Source organism: Bubalus bubalis, chromosome 3, assembly GCF_019923935.1.
Source record: "Bubalus bubalis isolate 160015118507 breed Murrah chromosome 3, NDDB_SH_1, whole genome shotgun sequence".
NCBI lineage: Eukaryota > Metazoa > Chordata > Mammalia > Artiodactyla > Bovidae > Bubalus > Bubalus bubalis.
Genome location: NC_059159.1, coordinates 49,436,526 through 49,457,879, shown reverse-complemented (window position 1 = coordinate 49,457,879; position 21,354 = coordinate 49,436,526). Strand labels below are relative to the sequence as shown.

Sequence of the window (21,354 nt, the reverse complement as noted above, 5' to 3'; positions counted from 1 at the left end):
TGTGTTTCAGAATTATATATTAAACATAATATAACTATAATCATCGGGTTGTGAAAATATTTTTATGGAAAGAATTAACAGAAAGTGACACCTTTATTTTGCATCGTGGAGGCGCTAACAAACAAGACATTAATATTGCATGATGAAAATAAACCTATAATGATTTTTAAGTGATTTCTAACTTTGACCTTACTCTTAAATATTGGTAATATCTAGGCTGGGCAGAAAGAGTTTCTCTACATTTTCTTTTACACTGTAGAGTTTGTTTAGCACATAAGAATCATATCATAATAATTGCGGTATTTATATATGTTTATAATAAGTGTATGCCACAAGATTCTGTTTTGTAAAAGTAACCTAATGAGATTGTGCTTCATATGCCAGTTGTTAGAATCTTACAGGGTTTGACACTCTGCCGCTGGAGGGTCCAGGTCAGCCAGTCTTGGGTTGAATATCTTTCAACAGAGTCATGATCATAAGTAGGTTACATTTTACGTCGTTTAGTTTTTCATTTTCCGCTACACATTTTTTAAGCTATTGTAGTGTTTTGATGATATCCCTTCTAATATGTTACATAATATGTTATACCAGTAACTTTACATATAATATACGATGTGCTTAACCTGTCTTTATTATTGGATATTTAGCATATTTGCAGTTTTTTTTTAAAATCATTACAAATAGCACAAAGGTAAACTTGTTTGTGAATAAAGCTTTGCCTGCATTTAGAATTTTTTTTAGATAGATTCCGAGAAGTGGAATTACTAGGTCAAAGAACATGATTATTAAAAATGCTTAACACGTGCTGCTAGATTGTTTCCTGAAAGATATATTAATTTATATTCCTTCTGCCAGTATACATTATTGCTTGTTTAGCCTCGTCCTAATCGAGAGCTGTGGGTTTGCAAAAATAACTCCAGGTCAGCTCTCCCTTGCCCTTTTTGTCGACAATAATTGGTCATGTTCTGTTAGTGAATCCCTATGTCTGAAATTGCTGGGCTTTTGGATTTTAACCTGTATGTAGTAGCCCTTGACTCTTGCATAAATTCTGTTCCCAGCTGGTGGACAGAGGTCAGCTTAGCCTCTTTATTCTTTAACTGTATTTTTACAGATAGACCTGAGGGGAGGCTCGGTTGCTTCCAAGAAAGACATGGCATATGCAGTGTGGTCTGAGAGGTTTTCACTTGCCATTGTGCTGAATGCACGTGTGACCTTACTATCGTAGGCATAGGAGCTTTGTCATCAGACTAAATTACTCCAAACTTTTGTATTATTCCTGTAGAAGTAGGGTTGTTTGGTGGTGAATAAAATGAATTTGTGGCTGCCCATCAAATCAGCCCCTAGAATTTGTGGGCAAGAATTTTCCTGCTAAGGAAGAGATTCATCTGAAAAGACGACAATTTAAGTAACTGTCATAAGTAACAGCCTGTATTTTTAGCCTGAGAGTGGACAGAGGTAGCCTAGTTATCTTATTGAAATGACTGAGTAGCAATTCGAGAATTCCTGATCATTCCAATCTACCAATTATTGTTGGTGGGTTTTCCTATCCCTCTTTTTGCTGATAGCTCTTTTTATTAGAAATTTGGTCAGTAGTGATCCTCAAAGGTGCTGATTCTGGCTACCTGTAAGGGTATCCCAGGTGGCATATATGACCATTTGCTTCCATGATAGTTATTAAAATATAACTTCATTCGTAGTATATTATGTTGTGGTAGTTAAGTTTAGAGAAAGGCAAAATGACCCATGTAGAGAGTGAAAAAATAAACGCCTCACTTGAGGATATGGAGTTACAGAGAAGATTTTTAGTGGGACATGGGAGAGATCACACACTTTCGCCAAACTGATCTACCTCTTCTAGATGAATTAGCATGTCCTCACGTCCCTTGTTCTGCAGAAGTCAATACCGGAGATTTTGCCCTACATTGTTCCTAAGAATGCATGATCTGCCGTGTTTTTCCTGTTACTGCCAGCACTTCCTGCCCCTGTGCAGATTGAGACACAGCGAGGTATGGGGGTCACCAGAGTGCAGGTGCTCTCTGGCCATGACAGCGTCCCTGAGACGTAGTCCCTCTGGTTCTGTGAGCATCATGATTAGTGTGCTGCATTCCTTAGCTTTCTGGTTTGCTTCCTGTCATGGATAAATTAATCGTGTGAGGTTAGGAATAATATTCTTCCATTTTACTACTTGTTAAAAAAAAAATACAGAAAACTTAGAGATCTTTATATTCTTTACTTTCTCTGTAGTAATGGAACGACGATATCCCAAGGAAGTCCAAGATCTTTATGAAACAATGAGGCGATTTGCAAGGATAGTGGGGCCGGTGGAGCATGACAAGTTCATCGAAAGCCATGCATGTAGGTGGTTTTTTAACCTTGACCATATATTTCTCTGTGTGTGTGTGTGTGTGTTTATATAAATAGGAACGATAATGGTGTTTTTTGTGAAATTCTGTAAATAAATAAGTGGATTTTTTTTTTTTTAAATTATTTCTTCCTCTTTATTGCTCTGAGATAAATTTGGAACTTGGGGAATGGAGAAGAAAGCTTAAAAATATTAGTGGCTTCCCCCCCCTTAGATAAACAGTAGTTTAGTAGCTTTTCCCCCCATTTTTAATATGGGAGTATGCAAATACATGGGGGTTCATTATACTATGATATACATGTATCCATCACCCAACTTTAGCAGTTAACCATCCAGTGGCTGATCCAGTGTCATCTTTACCACCCATTCCTTTCCCATCCTCAACTGGATTATTTTGAAGCTAATCATATTATTTTGTTCATAATTATTTTAGTATTAAAACTAGTTTCCAGGTGGGGACAGAGTTGGGTGACTCATGGAAATAATATATAGCACTTCCATCATTTTCCTGCCTTTTTTCTCTGAGAGAGATCTACATAGTTACCATTTGATTTCTCACTATAAAAAATTGAAGTTGTTAAGGCAGTAACGCCTGGACTATAAAACAGTCTGGACTGAGGGGCTGAGTCTGTGCCTTTCATCATGAGATTCAGGTATTTGATTTTGACTCCCAAATTTAGTTCAGGAAGGTACTTCATGAAGGCTTGTATCCTGTTCTCATTGTGCAGATATTTCTTGCATGACACTGCAGGCATTTATCTGAACCGGCTTGGTTGTCCTCACAGACACCCTGTTTATTTGGCATTCTTTGTGTGATTTATCCTGGGTGGCTGATCTTTACTTCCTGTCCCAGTTTGTACCATCCCTGGTTTATGTGTCACTCCAGGGAACTACACCCCGTGGATTGTCCAGGTTCTTCCTTCATCCGCTTTTTCAAAGCACCTAGATTTGAACATTCCATCACATAATAATCTGAGCAGTGCAACCTGATCTGTGTGCTCAGTGGAGGCAGAAATCTTGGTTTATGGAAAACACACTGCTCTTTTGTCCCTGTAAGAGAAAAGCTGTAAAGAAACCATCGGGAACTTGAGCACAGAATTTTGTCCTTCCCTTGCAAAAATGTCTGTGTCATGTAATACCAGAGATAGGTTTCATACCGAAATTTGTCTTTGTGGCTAGAACTTTTAACAAGGAATAAATAAAGCAGGGGAACTTGGTGGTTTGAGAAATTATATTCATTACTACTGTAGCTAAATGAATTCAGCCAGGTCACTATGAATTGTTTCTAAGAAACAATTCCAGCTGCTTTCTGCAACTGGAGACAGAAGCTAAAAGACCACTGCAGTACATTTTTGTCAGCTCTTAAGTAAAATTTCTAACGGGATATTAGCAACAATTAGGATTCCCCAAATGGAATTGCCCAGTCTTTTATAGAAGGCAGAATTACTGAAAATATTTAGCAGTAAAAGTGCTCATTGATGTTGATGTTGTTTTTCCGATTTTTCTCTTTTTTGGGGGGATAAACAGTGGAATTTGAACTCCGAAGGGAAATCAAAAGGCTCCAGGAATACAGGACGGCAGGCATTACCAATTTTTGTAGTAAGTATGCTTGTGCTCCACACTAAATCAGAGGGCAGGTGCCTTCCAAACATATAAACAAGCTTTCACATTTCAGAATGAGTTTTTGATCTTTCCAATAAGTTTCATCTATTTAATCCTTATAAATACTATTATATAGATTATCTGAGGTGAAATAAAAAGTATGACAGAGTTGCTATTTTAGATTTAGGATTCTGTTGTGACCTCTTAAAAAAAAAAAGATTTTGTATTCCAACTTTTAGCCTCAGCCTTTTTAAATTTAGTGATGCATCATCTGATCATTCCCATTAAGCACACTTCAGTTGGTTCTAGGCACTTGCGTCCCAGTTACTTGAGTTAGAGATGATTATATTCAGGGCACCTAACTGTTCACCATGCATTGGACTGTACCCTTTGTACTTTACCAACTTAAGAGAGGGACTTCTCTGGTGGCTCAGACGGTAAAGCATTGCCTACAGTGTTGGAGACCTGGGTTTGATCCCTGGGTTGGGAATATCCCCTGGAGAAATGAATGGCAGCCCACTCCAGTATTCTTGCCTGGAAAATCCCATGGACGGAGGAGCCTCGTGGGCTACAGTCCATGGGGTCGCAAAGAGTCGGACACGACTGAACGACTTGACTTTCACTTTCAACTTAAGAGATGGGTATTGTTATTCTCATTTAATAGAGAAACTAAGGATGTAAGTGATTAAGTAACTAGTTGTAGTAGAGCCAGGTTGTAAGAGAAGACAGCTGTGTGAGCAGTTAAGAGCTGAAGTCTAGGCTTGGACAGCTTGGGTTTGGATTCTGGCTCTTTTACCAGATCTGTAATTCTATTTGTTTCAATTTTCCAAGTCTCTTAGAGTTCATGTGAAGATGAAATGAGCGATGATGCATGAAAACATAGTATAGTACCTGACGCACCAAATCCTCAATAAATGGCAATTTCTGTCGTTCTGTTGTTTTGGGGATGGTCTTCAGCATTTCCTCCTTCCTGTTGGTTGAAAGCTGTCACCCGTTCACCCAGTGCTCAAGTTCAGCCCAGCAAAATGGCTCTTTATTTCTAACTTTGGAAACTGTTTACAAAATGAAATTTTATGTGGAGTACTAATCCATAAATAAAAGTGGAACTCCTTAGGTTGAAGTCTGATGATTCAGATCATGTGTGGAGCCCAGGACCACCAGTATGTTCACAGTAATCCCTGAGATATTTTCATGGTAACCTGGGCCTCTGTGGAACTTGGCTTGAAACCCACTGGTTTGATATTTTGGATTTTTATACATTAATAGTGTGGAAAACACTATACAGCTGTTAGCAAGATGCGTGTAAAGACTCTGATGCCAGATTTGGGTTGCCTGATGCTGGCTGTCTCCAGGAAAGAGGTGAACAGAATAATAATAGTCAATGAGGATTTATTTTTGTTTGTAATCCTAACTGGTTTTTAAGGAACAGTGTATGTGCATAGCATTTGTGTGACTTGAAAAAATATATGGATAGAAAAAATAGAGCAGGAAGTAAATATAACAGTATTAAGTTACTTTTAGGGGATGGAAATATGAGCAAGTCCAACTTTCTTTGTACTTTTCTGTTTTGGGGATTCCCTCTCTCAAATTTCTTAAAGGTAGAAAAGGAATAAACACATTTTCATTTCTTACCCAAAAGAGATTTCAAACTAGGGGAAATCACTTTGTTTGCTCCTAGAAAAATAATTCTGGAAGCAGTTTTTCAAAGGAAATTAAAAAAATGACTGGGAATCCCCTGGCATCCAATGGTTAGGGCTCTGCGCTTTCACTGCCATGGGCCTGGGTTTGATCCTTGGTTGGGGAACTGAGATCCCATGAGCCTAAGCAAGGCCAAAAAAATTAAAAATTAAAAAAGATGAACTGTTTGTTGATGAGTTAGGAAGCCCTTTGGTTAGTTCTGCTACCTTGTCATTGTAGTCACTTTTTTAACACCTACAGGTGCCAGGACCTACGATCACCTCAAGAAGACTCGCGAAGAGGAGCGCCTCAAGCGCACCATGCTCTCGGAGGTCCTCCAGTACATCCAGGACAGCAGCGCCTGCCAGCAGTGGCTCCGCCGGCAGGCTGACATGTGAGGAGTTAGGCCGGGGACACCTTCACGGAGCTTTTGGCCTTTACCTGTATTTTCAGACAGTCCCATGGGTGCCCTACCCTGAATGGCAGAGCTGTAATAATTAGGTAGCTAGAAGAATTCAGAAAACTTGAGCAGGATGTCTCAAACAGTACAGTACTGACAGTTTTGAGAAATGTAACTGGCCTCCTAGAATCCTACTTTGCTACTTTGGCATCATTTCTTTAAGATTAATGTATTCCCTTGCCACACCTTCTTTCTTCTTCTGTATCTACTGGTGTGATTTTCACTGGAAGATCAAATGCCTGCTTTTTGCTCATGAATGGTCTCTGTGATGTGCCACACCAGGACCTCTTCTTAACAAATCTAAGCAGTTTCCTTCCCTGGAACAGATTTCCTTTCCTCAGTTGTGTACAGTTGGGATAGCCTGTAAAAACATAGTCTAGTCTGTCTCATTACTTCTCTTCAAAGTAGCTGACCTGATAAATGTTACCCGGGCTCATGGGCTTTGGGAATTGCTTTCTTTGATGTGACATAAGTTTAAATTCCTCTTCTTTTTTGTAGTGATTCTGGCCTGAGTCCTTCTGTTCCCATGACTTCGAATTCAGGTAATTATTTTTCAGGCTGGAGCAAGTCACAATTGTGGAGTTTTCATCCTGGGAATTTTAGTGACCCAACAAACCCTCCCGCCTTTGTGGAAGCCAGGTGCTTAGGCAAAGGAATGGTGATTGTTATACAGATTCATAAACATCAGCAAGTTGTTAGAATCTTCATGGCCAAACAGGAACTTCCCTTGGGTTTACAGTACAAAGACGGGGAGGAGAGGACCTCAGACAAGTGTTTTTTCTATTTTACCAATGTTCACAGGCAGTTTGTTTACTATGATTTTATCTACCACGGACTTCAAGATTGTCTCACAGGGGATAATTTAAAGGCTTTGTGTCCTATATGAGCAAGGAGGCACATTACTTGCCAGAAAAGTAAGACTTTATAAGTTGGAGACTTAAAAGTATTTCTCTTTCTTATCCGGCATGTCCTATTTTGAGGTCAGTTTACAGGGCAAGATTAAGCCATATGATATCTGATAATCCTTGCTGCTTGGTAATTAATAAATGGTAGTGTGGGGTGGTATTAGTTGTAGAATGCTGATCTAAGATCATGATGTTCGTTTGCCTGTTTTCTTGGTTATCATTCATCCCTGCTCCATATGGTAGATTAGCCACTTCCCCTGATCAGAACATACAGACCACTCCACTGTTTACAGACTGGATTTGGCGAAAAGATAACCCATTTGTAGTTTTAACCATTTTTTAAAGCTGGGAAAAACAGACCTTGTGATCCCATTCAAAAAATCTCCGGTTCAGGACCCAGACAGGGCTCAGAGAAGGCCACTGCAGGGGTGATATATGTATTTTTTTTCATTTATTCCTGTGTTTCAGGTAATTACTTTTTAATATTCAGAGGAGAAAAGAGCCTTTTAGGGAATAGCCAAGACAGTTAAGTTTTATAAGTTCCTCACGTCCAAATCCTCCCCCAGTCTAAATACAGAAATAAGAAAATTTAACGTTGGCTGCTTCTCTGGTATTTGTGTTTTCTGAACCATTTGCACTCACTCTTGGTTGCTTCCTTGGCGCGGGCATCAGCTTCCCTCAGCTCCAGTGTTTAGGTTGAGATGACCCTTTGCTCCTTTTCACCCTCTTGAGTTGCTGCTAAGGCAGTGCAGAGTTGGAAACCTGAGTCACTGATCATAGTGTAGCCTCTTGGAACTGGTAAGGCATTTGAGTGATCGTAATCTCTGTTTCAGGGCATTTAGGGTCAAGCTAGGCCTGGCATTGCAGAGCAGCTCCCATTCCCTCTGTCAGTATTAAAGGGAAGCCTGTTTCGTTGCAGAGCGAGCTGTAACAGCCTGTCCCCCTGCTCTCCACCACCTAAGCAGCACCCCACCCCCAAGAAGTGTAACGTAGTATTCTACATTTTCTTTTGCTTAACACAGCCCATTCACTCAAGTATACATTCAAAACAAATCCCCAGAGTTGTGCACATCAGGCTTCCCATCCTGGGCAGTGAGCTCGTGCTTGGGTCTCTTTCTCAAGGTATGTGAGTTCACCTCAGCCTCTGCTTTGCCATGTACTGGCTCACTCTTTCTCTGTGTGGGTCTTTGAGGTAAACAGGGCTACTTTGGGAGGAACAGATATTCCCTCAAATAATACATAATGAAGGCCTTTTGCTGGCCTGACTCTGCCTTTGATCTCAAGGTGAACGGCACCTGGGTAATTGCCATGTCTGCCTGCATTGCTGGCAGAATGGCCAGTGTTAGGGAAGTCTCTCCTGCAGAGTTGTTATTTCCATTCATCAGCTGTCAAGACAGGCGGCATGGGACCTTTCTTAACTGGATGACATCTGGGCTGTAGATTTTAGAATCTTCTACTGGGTTAGGAAGAATAATCTTATTTGACTCTGAGGTACGTGTGATTATATGTGCATTTTATCAAGGCAAAGGGCACTTGACTTACTTTTTTTAAAAATTCTTTTCTTTAATCTTTATCTTATTTTTGGCTGTGCTGGGTCCTCATTGCTCTCGTGTGGGCTTGCTTGCGTAGTTGCAGCGAGTAGGGGCTACTCTTCATTGCAGTGCGTGGGCTTCTCATGATGGCGTCTCTTGTTGCAGAGCACCGGCTCTAGGCACAAGGGCTTCAGTAGTTGCAGCTCATGGACCCAGTAGTTGTCAAGGACATGGGCTTAGTTACTCTGCAGCACGTGGAATCTTCCCCAGCCAGGGAGCGAACCTGTGTCCCCTGCGTCAGCAGGCACGTTATTATCCATGGCACCTCTAGGGAAGTCCTTGACTTACTGTTTTTATTTTCAAGTGAACTTTGGGGTACCCGATATATAGTAGTTTTGTACCTAACAGGCCTGACCGTGGTGAACTTTGTTACACTTTTTACTCCTGAGGTACTGTCTCTCACAAAATACATGGCTTTTTCTGTCTGTATCTATAGGTAGACGAAGTGCACCACCCTTGAACCTCACGGGCCTCCCTGGCACAGAGAAGTTGAATGAGAAAGAAAAGGAGGTAACAAAAAGAAGGGGGAGCTGGTTAGAGGAAAGAGAGTAGGGGCCGGTTATTCACTGAGTTGCGTGAAAAACACATTATAGGATCAAACCCATTTTGCTCTGCTCACATCACACATGTGCACGTTCAGCTCTAGTCATCCTCAAGGTCTCGGTGTTAAGAACCGACCTTAGCAGGTCTCAGGGACTCCTTTCCTCATCACCCTGCCACCGTTCATCTGCTGAGAGAACTGCATATGATACATAAATCTAAATAATACCAACTATCATTTATTGAGCATTTACCATGTACCAGATACTGTACTAAGTACTTTATTTACTGAATTTAATTTTTTACAAACTTAAAATAACTTATATATGGAAATGGTTATTTCCTATAAGAGTGGGCACTTTCAGAAGTTCTACTCTTATTCCAACAATATGACCATTACTTAAAAGATTTTTGAGTTGTCTCCATGGTATGTATATAAGCACATAAGAGGAATCCATCATCATATATAGTCACACATTAATTTTGATTAAAAAAGCCATGACCTACTTTTCTTTTCCACCATAATCACTTAATCACTGGATGTGTCTTCTTATGACTGTTAGCTGTTTCTAAACTTTTAAGTCCAGCCTCAAATGAGTCATCATCAAGCATTTTCCAAATAATATGCAACAACTCTCAAGTCCATTCCAAAGAGGAATTCCTCCTTTGTTCCTGGTGTGTTCTTTTTTATAGTTCGCAAGATGGGTGTCCTCATCTGCCACTCCGTATCAGAAATTCAGGTCAGACAGAACGGAATAGGGGCTAGTATTAGACTTTTATTTTACCCAGTAGGAACAGTGGATATGAGTGTGGGAGGAGAAGGGAGTGTGTGTTATATCCAGGTGTTGCTGAAGAAGGATTGCCATTCTGATTCAAGTGTGGAATGACCCAGGGTTTTAAGCAGTTTTTTGTCCTTACTCACAAAATGGTGACCTCAGACTGTTCATTGCTGGATAAATGGTAGGTGAACTGGAATTAAACTAGCTTTTTGGATCTTTAGTAGTTAAAGTGACCTCTTAGCAAGATCTCTAGACCTCCTTTCCCTCCAAAGTAGGAAGTATAATCACAAAAGTAGGGACTATGGGCTTATGCTGATACCAGACATAATGTGATTCACACTTGGGAAGCCAAGTGTCAGCACCCCCACCCCGGGCTCTGCGACTCTTCCCTGACAGGCTGGGCCAGAACGTGCCGGGCCTCTGCCCCAGGCCAGTCCTCAGGACACAGACTTGCACCCAGGACAAACCCCGGGGAGCCGGCTGATAGGTGCCGCAGCTCTCCCGGCATCACTCGCAGCCTTTTTCTGTCTCCTGAGACTGTTCTCACCAAAGAAAAGACGGAATGGAATGTGGTCTGTCCACCAGCAGCTCCTGTAAATAGTTGGAGGTTGAAGTCACTCTTTACACTTTTATTATGGCTATACCTGCTGGATTAAATTTTAAGACTGACAGATGTTAACGTTCATTAAATTTGCCATGTCTTGCAGCTCTGTCAGATGGTGAGGTTGGTCCCGGGAGCCTATTTAGAATACAAGTCTGCTCTATTGAATGAATGTAACAAGCAAGGAGGCTTGAGACTGGCACAGGCAAGAGCACTCATCAAGATAGACGTGAACAAAACCCGGAAAATCTATGATTTCCTCATCCGAGAAGGATACATCACCAAAGCCTGAGGCTCCCCAGGAGTGTGGTGGGCCAAAAGACCACACGGGCATTCTGGAGCCTTGTTTTTGAACTGAATTCTCATTGTGAAAACAGGGGAAGAACAAAGGAAATCTTCAGTTTTATTAGTGTCTGCTTTCTTCTCCACCCTGCTTTAAAATACTCCTGTTGTTGGTATTGTGCTGCAGAGTTATGTGCTAGATAAGCTATTGTTAATTGTGTGTGGGCATTCATTCCTAACACCTCTTGTAACTAAAACAAGAACCATAGTACCTCACATCACAGTGTTAGTAGAAATAGAACTAAACCAGTATGTAATCCCAGGAGTCCAGCTCAGATCCTTGTACCTGCTTGGGAGGTTGGTTTTCTGATTATGTTTTACCTTCAAACGTTACAGATAGATTTGAAATAAAGAGGTTATAGTGAGAGAAAGCTTTCTTTTTCTGTCTGAGGGTTTCTTTTTAAGCTGACAACTCATGTTTATGAGTAGAAAGGAGAAAAACCTCCCCATGATGGTCTTGTCCCAAACTGTACTTTGTTGAATGTCTGGCTCTGTAATCTGCAGTCCGACTGTCTAATCTGCAGAAGACTTTTGAGGAGGTAGCAATGGATATAAAATGTCTCTGTTATTTTTAGAATTGATTAAAATGTTTTGCTACTTAATTTGCGGCTTTGTCCGATATTCTGGTCACTAAAGCATGCTTAGGGTGTTGGATGCCCACCTCATCACGCTGCACTGCCTGTGCTAACACGTGTGTCCTGGGCTTGCCCCTGTTGTTGCCAGGGGCTTCCCGGGATACCAGGTCCCCGAGGATGGAGATGATTCAGTTAATTTCAGCATTGCTTGGACGACACCTGAACCCTAGTTTCTCAACGGTGAAAGGGTAGCCTACAAGAAGAGCTACTTTTCAAACAAAAGGAAAGCCTTTTCATGTGTGGAACTCACTAGGTATGAGGGTGAGTGACTCCACCACATCTGAAAGTTGGTCCTTACATCTTTTTGCACAGTAGGAAGCCAAACTGAGAGGGTTATCCCTGTTCCGTTGGAAGCAAACAGAATCTTCACAAATTACCTCCGATAGCTGACTGATTCTTTAGTTCTTTCATCATTCAAAATACCTAATTCAAATATTGTATACTTGGTTGGAAATATCGGCACAAACTTCTTGGCTGATGTAAATATGCATGTGGTTTGCTAATGGACTTCATCTAGGGTTTACAAATGAAAAGGAAACCCTTAGGATCTGAAGGAATTAGAAAAAAGGACTTCAGTACTTTAAAAGGGTGGCTAGTGGTTTTCTTTTTTTGTTTTCTTGACATAGTCCTATTTTTAGAAAACAGTCTATCACCACCATCACCCCATGTTGATTATAAAGGGATTGCCTCTTTTTTTTTTTAATGCTAAGACTTTTAAAAAATATATTTATTTATTATTTTTGGCTGCACCGGGTCTTCGTTGCTGCACGTGGGCTTTCTCTAGTTGTGGTGCTCGGGCTTCTCATTTCTGTGACTTCTCTTGTGGCATACGGGCTCTAGAGTGTGGGCTCAGGAGTTGTGGCACACGGGCTTAGTTGCCCTTCAACATGTGGAGTCCTCCCAGACTAGAGATTGAATGTGTGTCCCCTGCATTGGCAGGCAGATTCCTAACCACTGGACCCCCAGGGAAGTCCAGCTTCTTTTAAGTATTGTTCTAAAAGTGCATTAGATGTCAGTGTAGGGTGATGTCCGCTGTAGTCTGAGGTCCTTAATCTTGATTAAGGAAGGCTTCTTGGGAGAGGTGAGTTTTTGAGGCAATGATAAGATGGAGATGAGAGAAATAAAATGGCAGATGGAAGAGGGAGACTGTTCCAGACATCATGGGTGGAGGAGGATGTGGAGGCAGCCATGGGAGTAAGGAAAATGGTGCCAAGAGATTTAGTTGGCTGAGACACAAGGGGCAGCTGTGGTGGTTAGGAGTGGGAGGACGGCGGGACAGTCTGATAGAAACCTTGGATCCAGTTGAAGTCTGAAAAGCTGATTGGGGAATCAGATTTGATGAAAATGGCATGATTGAAAACAGTGACAAAAATAAGGCTGTAATTTCAAAAGACTAGAGTTTAGAAAGTGGGATTATTATGGTTTTGGTAAACCCAATTTTGCAGAATTTAAGACTTAAAACTCTAGGGGATTTCTCAAACCAAGCCATAATTTTGGGTGAGGAGTACTCAAAAGTAGTCACTATCCTTTTGCATTTATAATAGAAAAGCATTTGCTGATATTTGATGTCGCTGACTAGCTTACTACATTATTTCCTTCCTTCCTTCTTGTCACCAAAGGAAGGCCCTTCTTACTAAAAATCCAGAGCTAGCAAGAACTTTTCAAAGAATATTCCATCCTTCCCCTTTTCTACTAGATGGGATTGGCCATAAGCCAACTACATTGATATAGGTCTTTCTTGGTCCAGATCATCTCAGAAGAAGGAAAGTTTAAAACTCAACAGTAATAAACAATGAATAAAGACCTATAACTGTGAAGGATTTTTATTACAATTTAAAGGATTTCTGTTGGAACATTTTCTTTCTGTTCAGTGACCCCTTCTTGTGCTCAGAGACTTTAACAGTCTCTACTGAAACAAACTATTTGTGATTTATCTCTTCTTAGGTTCCAGATTTCATCCTTTTATCGTTTACACCTCCCCCAACCCCAAGCCCCCGTTTTAAATCTGGACTTGGTTAACCAGTCACTGCTAAATGATAAGAACAAACTTCCCAGTTTTGAGTAATGAGATCCTCAGCTTGTGGTTACGGGAAAGGGAAGACGACCAGTAACATTCATCAATAACAAAGTTCTACTTGGAAAGCCATTGAAACTGTTAGGTAGAGTAGGGAAAAGGAGTCCAAAATGGCGGTGGCTTAAAGACAAGGAAGGGAAAAGCCCGCGAAAATAGAACAAAAGAAGGTCCGAGGACCGGAGTGAGGACCTCAGGTAAAACAAACAATGCTCCTGGCTGGCCCAATTTACATAGAACAGGCCCAGGGAGAGAAAAACATATAAAGAGAGGAGCCAAAGCTAGCTCTCTTTCTCTCTCTCCCCCGCGCGCTGGGGTGCTCTTCTCCTCGTGTCTTTGGATTGACATGCCCTCACGCCTCAAAGATGGATTTTCCTGCTATCTTCTAAATAAAATAGAGCTGTAGCACTGAGCTGTAACACTGATTTGTCTAAGAGCTATAACACAATCCATTCGAGACCGAGAGCTATAACACAGTCTATCCAAGACCTGAGAGCTCACGGTCTATCCAAGACCTGAGAGCTGTGACATGCCAAGGGGGCTTTAATGTCCGTCACTCCAAATCTTTGTTGTGATGAGACAAAGAGCCGAGGAACATACACTCGCGTGACATCACTGTAGGAAAAATGTAGATATATAATAACTAAAGTTTCCAGCATGATGAGTCAGAAGACCAAACTTAGAAGCTTTGGAAAGCTAACTCGTTTGTAACTCCGAAACACCTTGACTGGTTTCCAAGCAAGAGAGCTGTACTGTGTTCTAAACAGCATTCTGGAATATCGCCCATTGTTTTTTTAAAATTTATTAATTTGGCTGTGCCGGATCTTGCTTGTGGCACATAGATAGGGTCTTTAGTTGCAGCACTTGGAATCCAGTTCTCTGATCAGGGATTGAACCCAGATTCCTTGCCCTGGGAGCATGGAATCTTAGCCATTGGACCATCAGGGAAGTCCCTCTCCCATTCATTTTTAAGGATGTCTTTGTAGATACCTTATACACTATTAACACAAAAAGCTTTCCTACACCTTACATGTACCTGGCTTTTTAATCTGAATTTCTGAAAGTTAGTTCCATTCAAGAGGAAGCTTTGCTTTCCTTTCCAGTGTGTTCAGCTGGATGTGAGTAACCTCTCCCAGATCGGCCAGAAAGGACCACCTCTGCTACAGTGGGACACTGCCGTGTCTGTAGCCTGTGCAGAAGAGGTAGCCCAGCCATAATAAAGACTTTCCCTTCAGTCGGACACAATAACCAGCCCTCTGCATGAAATGTAAGCGATACTGATCTCAGGGTGCAAGGTGAGCCAGAGCAGCCTGGACAGGACGGCACTGGTCGTGCTGACACGGACACTTGTTTGGGGAGAGGGAATGGTAGTGAAGAGTAGCTTGGAAGTATCTTGGAACCGAAGTCTCCTATCCACGGAGTCCTCATTGGCATTGTATGCTGCTTCTGCAGGCTAGAGGGTGGGGACAGGTAAATCATTTCCCAGAAACTTGGAAAGCCGGTTTTTGTTTCTAATGGAGGCAGTTCTTTGTCTGTTCATTGTTTGCTTTGTTGCTTTGGCTTCTACCAGTTGAGATGCACTGAGATAAACTGCCCTTTGATTCAACTGACCAGCCTTACAAGGCAAGAGACACAGGTACTCGAAGGATAAATGTCTTGCATCTGACATTAAAATTCCTTTGTCACTATGAGTTACTTGCTTGGTATGTGTTATGTACTGGGCCCCCTTCCCTGTTAAGAGTAGAAATAAGGAAGTTGAGATAAGAATGTAGAAAATGACCATTAAAATGTTTAATACCCCAAAGTGAAAGCTACAAAAATGTTGATTTAATAGATAAAGCCTTGAATAGCACCATACCTCCCCTTGTCTTTGAAAGCTGTGGTTAACCTATGCCAGCCCAGATTTGTTTTTCATCTTTCCGGGCCAGGTAATTAAGTCCAAAGCACTTATATTCTACTGTCGAGCACCGGGGATGGATTTCTGTGGCAGCAGATAAACCATTTGATTGAATTAATCTCATGTTCTTAATCAAGCCACACGGTTTTTCAGCTTTCTCTGGCCTCCCTGGAGGTCTTACGTGACAGCTTTCAGGTAGTTGGCGATTAATCTTGTCTTGGTCCAGAGTTATGTTGATCAGAAGTAGCATCTCAAGAAGTGTGGAGAGGAGAAAGCCTCACAATTGTTTTAAGAAGTTAGCACTTTATTACTAACCAAAGTAAAAAATGCTGAAATGCTGTCGTCACCATTGTGAACTGACAGCTAAGTGCCAACTCATAACACTTCCAATGTACCTCTCTCCTCCCCGGAGAGCTTTCCTTCCTCCAAGTACACTCCTCGTATCTGTATTGTTGGCTAACCTAACCCTCTTTTCTCTCACTAAACAATAGATAACTATTTGAATTCCCCGTCCCACCCCCCACCCCCATTATCACAACATAAAACATTATTTTAAGAAATAAAAAAATACTGGGACCTGCACTGTGGAGTTTAATTTTAATGTTCCCAAACAGTATACCCTATTGGAAAACTGAGTTGGGACTAAGTATCTGATGTTCTTATTTCAGTTTCCGATCTTAGGATGTTGTCTAAGATGAAAAAGGCCATTTTCAGGGTAATTTAATCGCTTTTCCCCAAAATCATTGAAAAGGGGTGAAAAGTTCAGAAGTGCCATGAAGACACCAGCTCCCAAGTACCAGGGGCCTCGGAGATGGGTGAACTGAAAGGAACGCTCAGGAGAGGAGGAGAGCGCCGCAGTGGGCCAACCTTCACCGCGTGGGAATTTGCTTTGCCTTTGAGAGGTGAAACGGTTTTCCCACATAGTATCCTGTGGGGAGCCTCTTTTTAAGCAAAGTCAAACTGCAGCAGAAAAGCCACTGGACTAGGGGCAGGAGCCAGAGCCCCCTTTTTTTTTTTTTTTTTTTTGCCTAGAGGATGACATCTTGAGATAGATAGATAGATAGATTTTTTTTTTTTTTTTTTTTTTTTACCAAAGGGCATTTATCTAAGCTCTAGCCACAGGTAAGTGACAGCAATGTCCATCTTACCTGGCTGCCCCCCCCCCCCCGCTAAGATCTTTGCTTTGTTTTGGGTGTGCATAGTTTCAGATTCAAGACACCTGTCAGATCTCAGTGAGCATAGGTTTAGCTTCAATGATGTAAAGCAAAACGCTTTTGAGAGCAAAATCTCCCAGGAGTGTCTCCACCCCCAGCAACTGCAGAAAAGAAGGCGTTGGTGGGAGAGAGGGGTGGCTATAGACGTCATTGCATCTTCCAGATCCCAGCTGTGACCTGGCTTAGAGTTTTACTGTTAAAAATAACCAGGGCTTAGAGTTGGGGGGTGGGGGTTGGTAAACTGTTTCGTCTCCATGGAAACAAGGAGGCGGGTGGGGGGAAGCCAAGCCTTGGATTTCCAGCAGATGTGGCAAGAGGGGGCGGATGTAGGGGCTGGGAGTTTAGAAGCCCTCTGGTGAAGGAAGATATCCCTGATTAGCATCCAGATTGTAGTCAGACATTGCTCCAGGGTTCTGGAGACAGAACTGCAGAGGTTATGTTTGCGACAATGTATACATTTTGGGTGGGTGCAATCCTGTTTGAGGCTTACAATTTCCTGTAACACAGATTTGCTACTATTTGGCAAAGCAGAGAGCAGATGAGCAACACAGTAGGTTAGATGCTGCCTTCTAACCAATCTGGGAACCTCTGCTACACCCCCACCCCTTCAGTTTCCCTTGTTTTTATTTGTATAGTCAGAGGTTTGACATCAGAATATTGTCACAATTTATAACTAGAGGGGGCTGGTCTTCGGCAGCCTGGGCTAATATGGTCATTAACTCCCTTTCAGTAGGATCAGGTTTTTTCTCTTTGGTGTTGTAGGAGATTATGCAAAGTGGCATTAATTACTAGTAAGTCCTTAAAGTTATCTCTTACCATTTCTGGTATTACAACAAGAGGTTACTAACTCGTGGTGGGGGAGGAAGTATTTTATTTTTTTCATTTCCCTTTTCTTTGAAGGTTTCCTTTGAAACAATTTTTTTCCCCTCAAGAAATACATGAATATATTCTAGTTAAAAAAAAATAATAAAATCCCTCTATTTTCCTTTTTAAATGATGGGTGCATATGCTTTCTTGTTTACCTGTCTGGCATACTGGGGTGACTTAAGTGCTAATCTTTGTACTGCTACTTAATAATAATACAACCTTGGGCAAGTTCTTTTAACCCCTCATTTCTGAACTATGGTTGATAAAACCTACCCAACTGTGTTTGATGAAGATAAATGGGATAAATAAAGTATATAATTCACCTGACACCTCCCTTCCCTTCCCATTGAGCCTTTAATCTTTTCATTTAACTCCAGCCAGGTATGAAGAAGCCTTTGATTTTCCCTGGTAAATGGTAAATTCACACCACGATAAAGTCTCACAGAGGGACACTAAGATCTGAAGAATACAGATCAAATGTTAAAATAGGCACAGGTGCATTTTTTCCTGGATGTTGTTTATATTGGAATCTTCATCACTGTGCATCATTGCCACAGCCCCAGGGTTGAATTAAGGGCAGAGCATTTCAGAGACAGATAGATAGATACTAAATGTCTAGTTATCCTAGACATGTTGCGATAATATTTCCTTATATAATGCCTAGCTCAAGAAGCTTGAACTCAGGTTGCAAAATTGTAGGTACACTGTAAGAAAACTAAATAATCAGGCATGGAAGAAAAAAATCAGAAAAAGATGCTAATAGTTGTTTCGTTAAGTAGTAAAATTAGGGGTGATGCTTCTCTAGACCTGTCTCTCCTGGGTGTTTTGTTTTTTGTAATGTGACTTTTTTATCGATGGAAAAATAAATTACATGAGAACTAGTAAGACTGTACAAATAGAAGTTTATAGTATTTTGCAATGAATAATATCTAGTTAATCCTTATGATAGCCATATAAGGCGCTATCTTACATCTTATAAAATAGCACAAGCATTAGGCAAGTTTCTATAGTAAATGAAATATGTTTTTTTTTTATTTCTACCCCTCTTGTTTTGGGGGTTTTTTGTTTTTAAATATTTTCCACATTTATACAGTTTTCTCCCAGATACCTGGTGTCCACTGTCCCTCTTAAATGTGTGAGAGGACAGTAACATCAAGCTTTACTTCCCTGGGGGATTTGCCTTTTTATAGCTATTAATGGCATAGACTCTGGAATTACAGGTATTAGTAAGCAGGCATTCCAGACCCCTGGGACCTGATGACACCCTGAAATCAAGATTCTATAGACTGGGGAGCCCTGAACACAGCTATCTTCCACTTGTGACAGATACGTCAAATCTGTCGCCCATTTGTTAACCAGAAGCAATACAAGTGGAAGATGTAACTATTTGAGGGACTCATAAAGGTCTGATTAGTCTCAGGAGCAGTCATTGCCCAAGCAATTACGGAGAACATTTTTGGAAAGGCAGACATCAGAAGCCAAGCAGAGTAGATGTTTCCACCCTCTATTTACTGGGTCTAATCAGATCAGCTCTTATTTGGCACAGAATCTACACTGCTCTAAAGCACTGCTTATATAGATGTAGTCAGGAGCATCCACACCTTCCCGGGGCACAGACAAGTCAGATTTTTACAGCAGACTATCTCTAAGACCTTCCTACATCTAAAATAATTGACACCTATAAATGTACCTATTTATAGTCTAGTAAAGCGCTGCCCAGTAAGGAAGTCACTGGCCTCATGAGGCTATTTACATTTAAGTTGATTAAAATTAATTACAATTTAAAAGTCAGTTCTTCAGTCACACTAGTCACATTTCAAGAGCTCAAAAGCCACGTGAGGCTAGCAGCTGCCATACTGGACAGTGCAGTACAGGTAATCTCCAGCCCCCAAAGTTCTATCCGACACTGCTGGTCTGGAAGACAACACCTTCAAACTGCATTTTTTTGTTGAGGCCTCTGTAAGCCCACATTTCCACATTCTGTAAAGGGATAAAGCACCTCCCTACCCACAGGCATATATGTACAGTCACTAAATGATCTTTCTGAGTTTAGCACTTCTTCCTACTTTCCTTAATCTCTAGATCTTTACACATAACATTACACTCAGCACAAACTTTATTTTAGCCCTCCTCCCTCCTCTTCCCTGATGAGGATTTGATTCTTCATGGTAGGCTTAGTTCTACAATGTGTGAAAATGCCCAGTTCCTTGTCACCAAGGAGCTGTTCTGGAAACCTGCCTTCTGTGTAATAAACAAGCTTGAATCTGAAGAGGGATGTATCTATGCGTGCTGCTGAGTCACCAAATTGAAGGAAAGACTGTGGGGGGAGAAACAGAGAGGAAAGCAGCATACAATCGTTTCTATTAGAGATTTTGCTATTTTGGTATTGGCATGTCAAAAATAAGTCACTAGATGAATTGATGGTGGCGCAATTTGGTACTGGGAAGATGCCTTTCCCAGGCAAGATTTGAACTCCTAATGTGTTATCCTGAATCAGATTCTGCATTGTTCTCTCTTCGAAAGATTAATTTTGCTTAATTTTAAGGCTTTCTCTCTTTATGATGGGAAAACTAGACATCTTTCCATTCTAGGCCTTTTTAGCTCCCTTAAAATGATCACTAAAATGGCTTTGATGTTATATTTTTGTCTGGAAAGCAGACAGAACTTTTGGATATTCCTGCACCCACGGATTGACTCGGAATCCGGTTGGAGATCAGAAAGAGCATGAAAAAGCCTTAAAGCTTGCGGTTGAAGATGCAGGAGGTCAGGAGAGTGGGATGCAAACCCAAAGCGCTGTGTTCACATCCCTCACCCATCCCTCCTCCCAAAACTATGATTACTCGTTTGACTGATCAGCAACTCTGATGCCAATGATTTACACCGGTGAGGAGCTGGGGCTGGTGAGTAAAGGGCTGGGTGTGGAGTCGGGACTCTTAGGAGCCTGACTCACTGCCCAGCCTCGAGGAAGTTGTTTATACCTCCCCTCACCCGCCAGGGCAGGGATGTATTGAATGTCCGCTCTGCATCTACTCAGGTTATAGATGGACAAACCTACATTAAAAAGAAAAAAAAAAAAGACCCTCAGAGTGACACAGCAAATAAGCCCTCCATGAATTAATGCATTCAGCCTGCGCTCCCGAGACCCTCAGCCCTGCCTTGGAGGCACAAGGTGTGAACTTGGTGTTTTGAAACTCAGGTGGTACCTGTGGTTCATGACAGTGGGTTGGCGGTCTTGGGGCAGGCAGAAGATGGCCACATCTATAGCCATTTCTGGGCTTCTTTGGTGGGTCAGACGGTAAAGAATCGCCTGCAATGCGGGAGACCGGAATTCGATCCCTGGGTTGGGAAGATCCCCTGAAGGAGGGCATGGCAACCCACTCCAGCATTCTTGCCTAGAGAATCCCCATGGACAGAGGAGCCTGACGGACTACAGTCCATGGGGTGGCAAAGAGTCGGACACGACTGAGCGACTAAGCACAGCACAGCACATAGCCCCTTGAGTCTCTGACAACATAGCCTCCCACAGTCGCTGGAAACTGCCCATACCTGCCCAAGCAAAATTCAGCCAACAGTTGCCATGAGATTTATTTTCTCTTCCCTCTTTGGTTCCAACTCCGGGCTCCCCCTTGCAGGATGGAAGGTGGGGGTAGGAGATTAGTCACTAACTGCAATCTTCACACCTTTTATATTTGTATCGTTTTCTTGCCTTTAACCCTCTCACATCCACAAAGTACCCTAGTTCGCCATCCCTTGGCCCTCGCCGAAACCTAGTTTGGAGGAAGACGCTCAAGTGGGAAAACAGCAGGGTTG

The 21,354-nt window shown here is 41.7% G+C and overlaps 1 protein-coding gene and 1 long non-coding RNA gene across 6 annotated transcripts in view; one reads left to right on the top strand and one right to left on the bottom strand.

The window, feature by feature from the left end:
• Positions 1 to 11,462, top strand: part of TADA2A (transcriptional adaptor 2A) — a 46,273-nt gene extending 34,811 nt beyond the window's left edge. For all 5 annotated transcript variants that reach the window (XM_025281114.2, XM_025281115.2, XM_025281116.2 and 2 more), the window contains 6 exons: positions 2,245 to 2,355; positions 3,890 to 3,961; positions 5,903 to 6,035; positions 6,600 to 6,643; positions 9,035 to 9,108; positions 10,625 to 11,462. In XM_025281114.2, the coding sequence (XP_025136899.1) occupies positions 2,245 to 2,355; positions 3,890 to 3,961; positions 5,903 to 6,035; positions 6,600 to 6,643; positions 9,035 to 9,108; positions 10,625 to 10,810 (620 nt within the window). In that variant the 3' untranslated portion in view covers positions 10,811 to 11,462. The remainder of the gene's footprint in view (positions 1 to 2,244; positions 2,356 to 3,889; positions 3,962 to 5,902; positions 6,036 to 6,599; positions 6,644 to 9,034; positions 9,109 to 10,624) is intronic.
• A 9,001-nt stretch (positions 11,463 to 20,463) lies between these two features.
• On the bottom strand, positions 20,464 to 21,200 carry LOC123332705. Its single transcript, XR_006549679.1, has 3 exons — positions 21,091 to 21,200; positions 20,748 to 20,851; positions 20,464 to 20,595 (listed from the first exon to the last, which is right to left on the bottom strand). It is a non-coding gene; the product is annotated as an uncharacterized LOC123332705 (long non-coding RNA).
• Between the last annotated feature and the right edge of the window lie 154 nt (positions 21,201 to 21,354).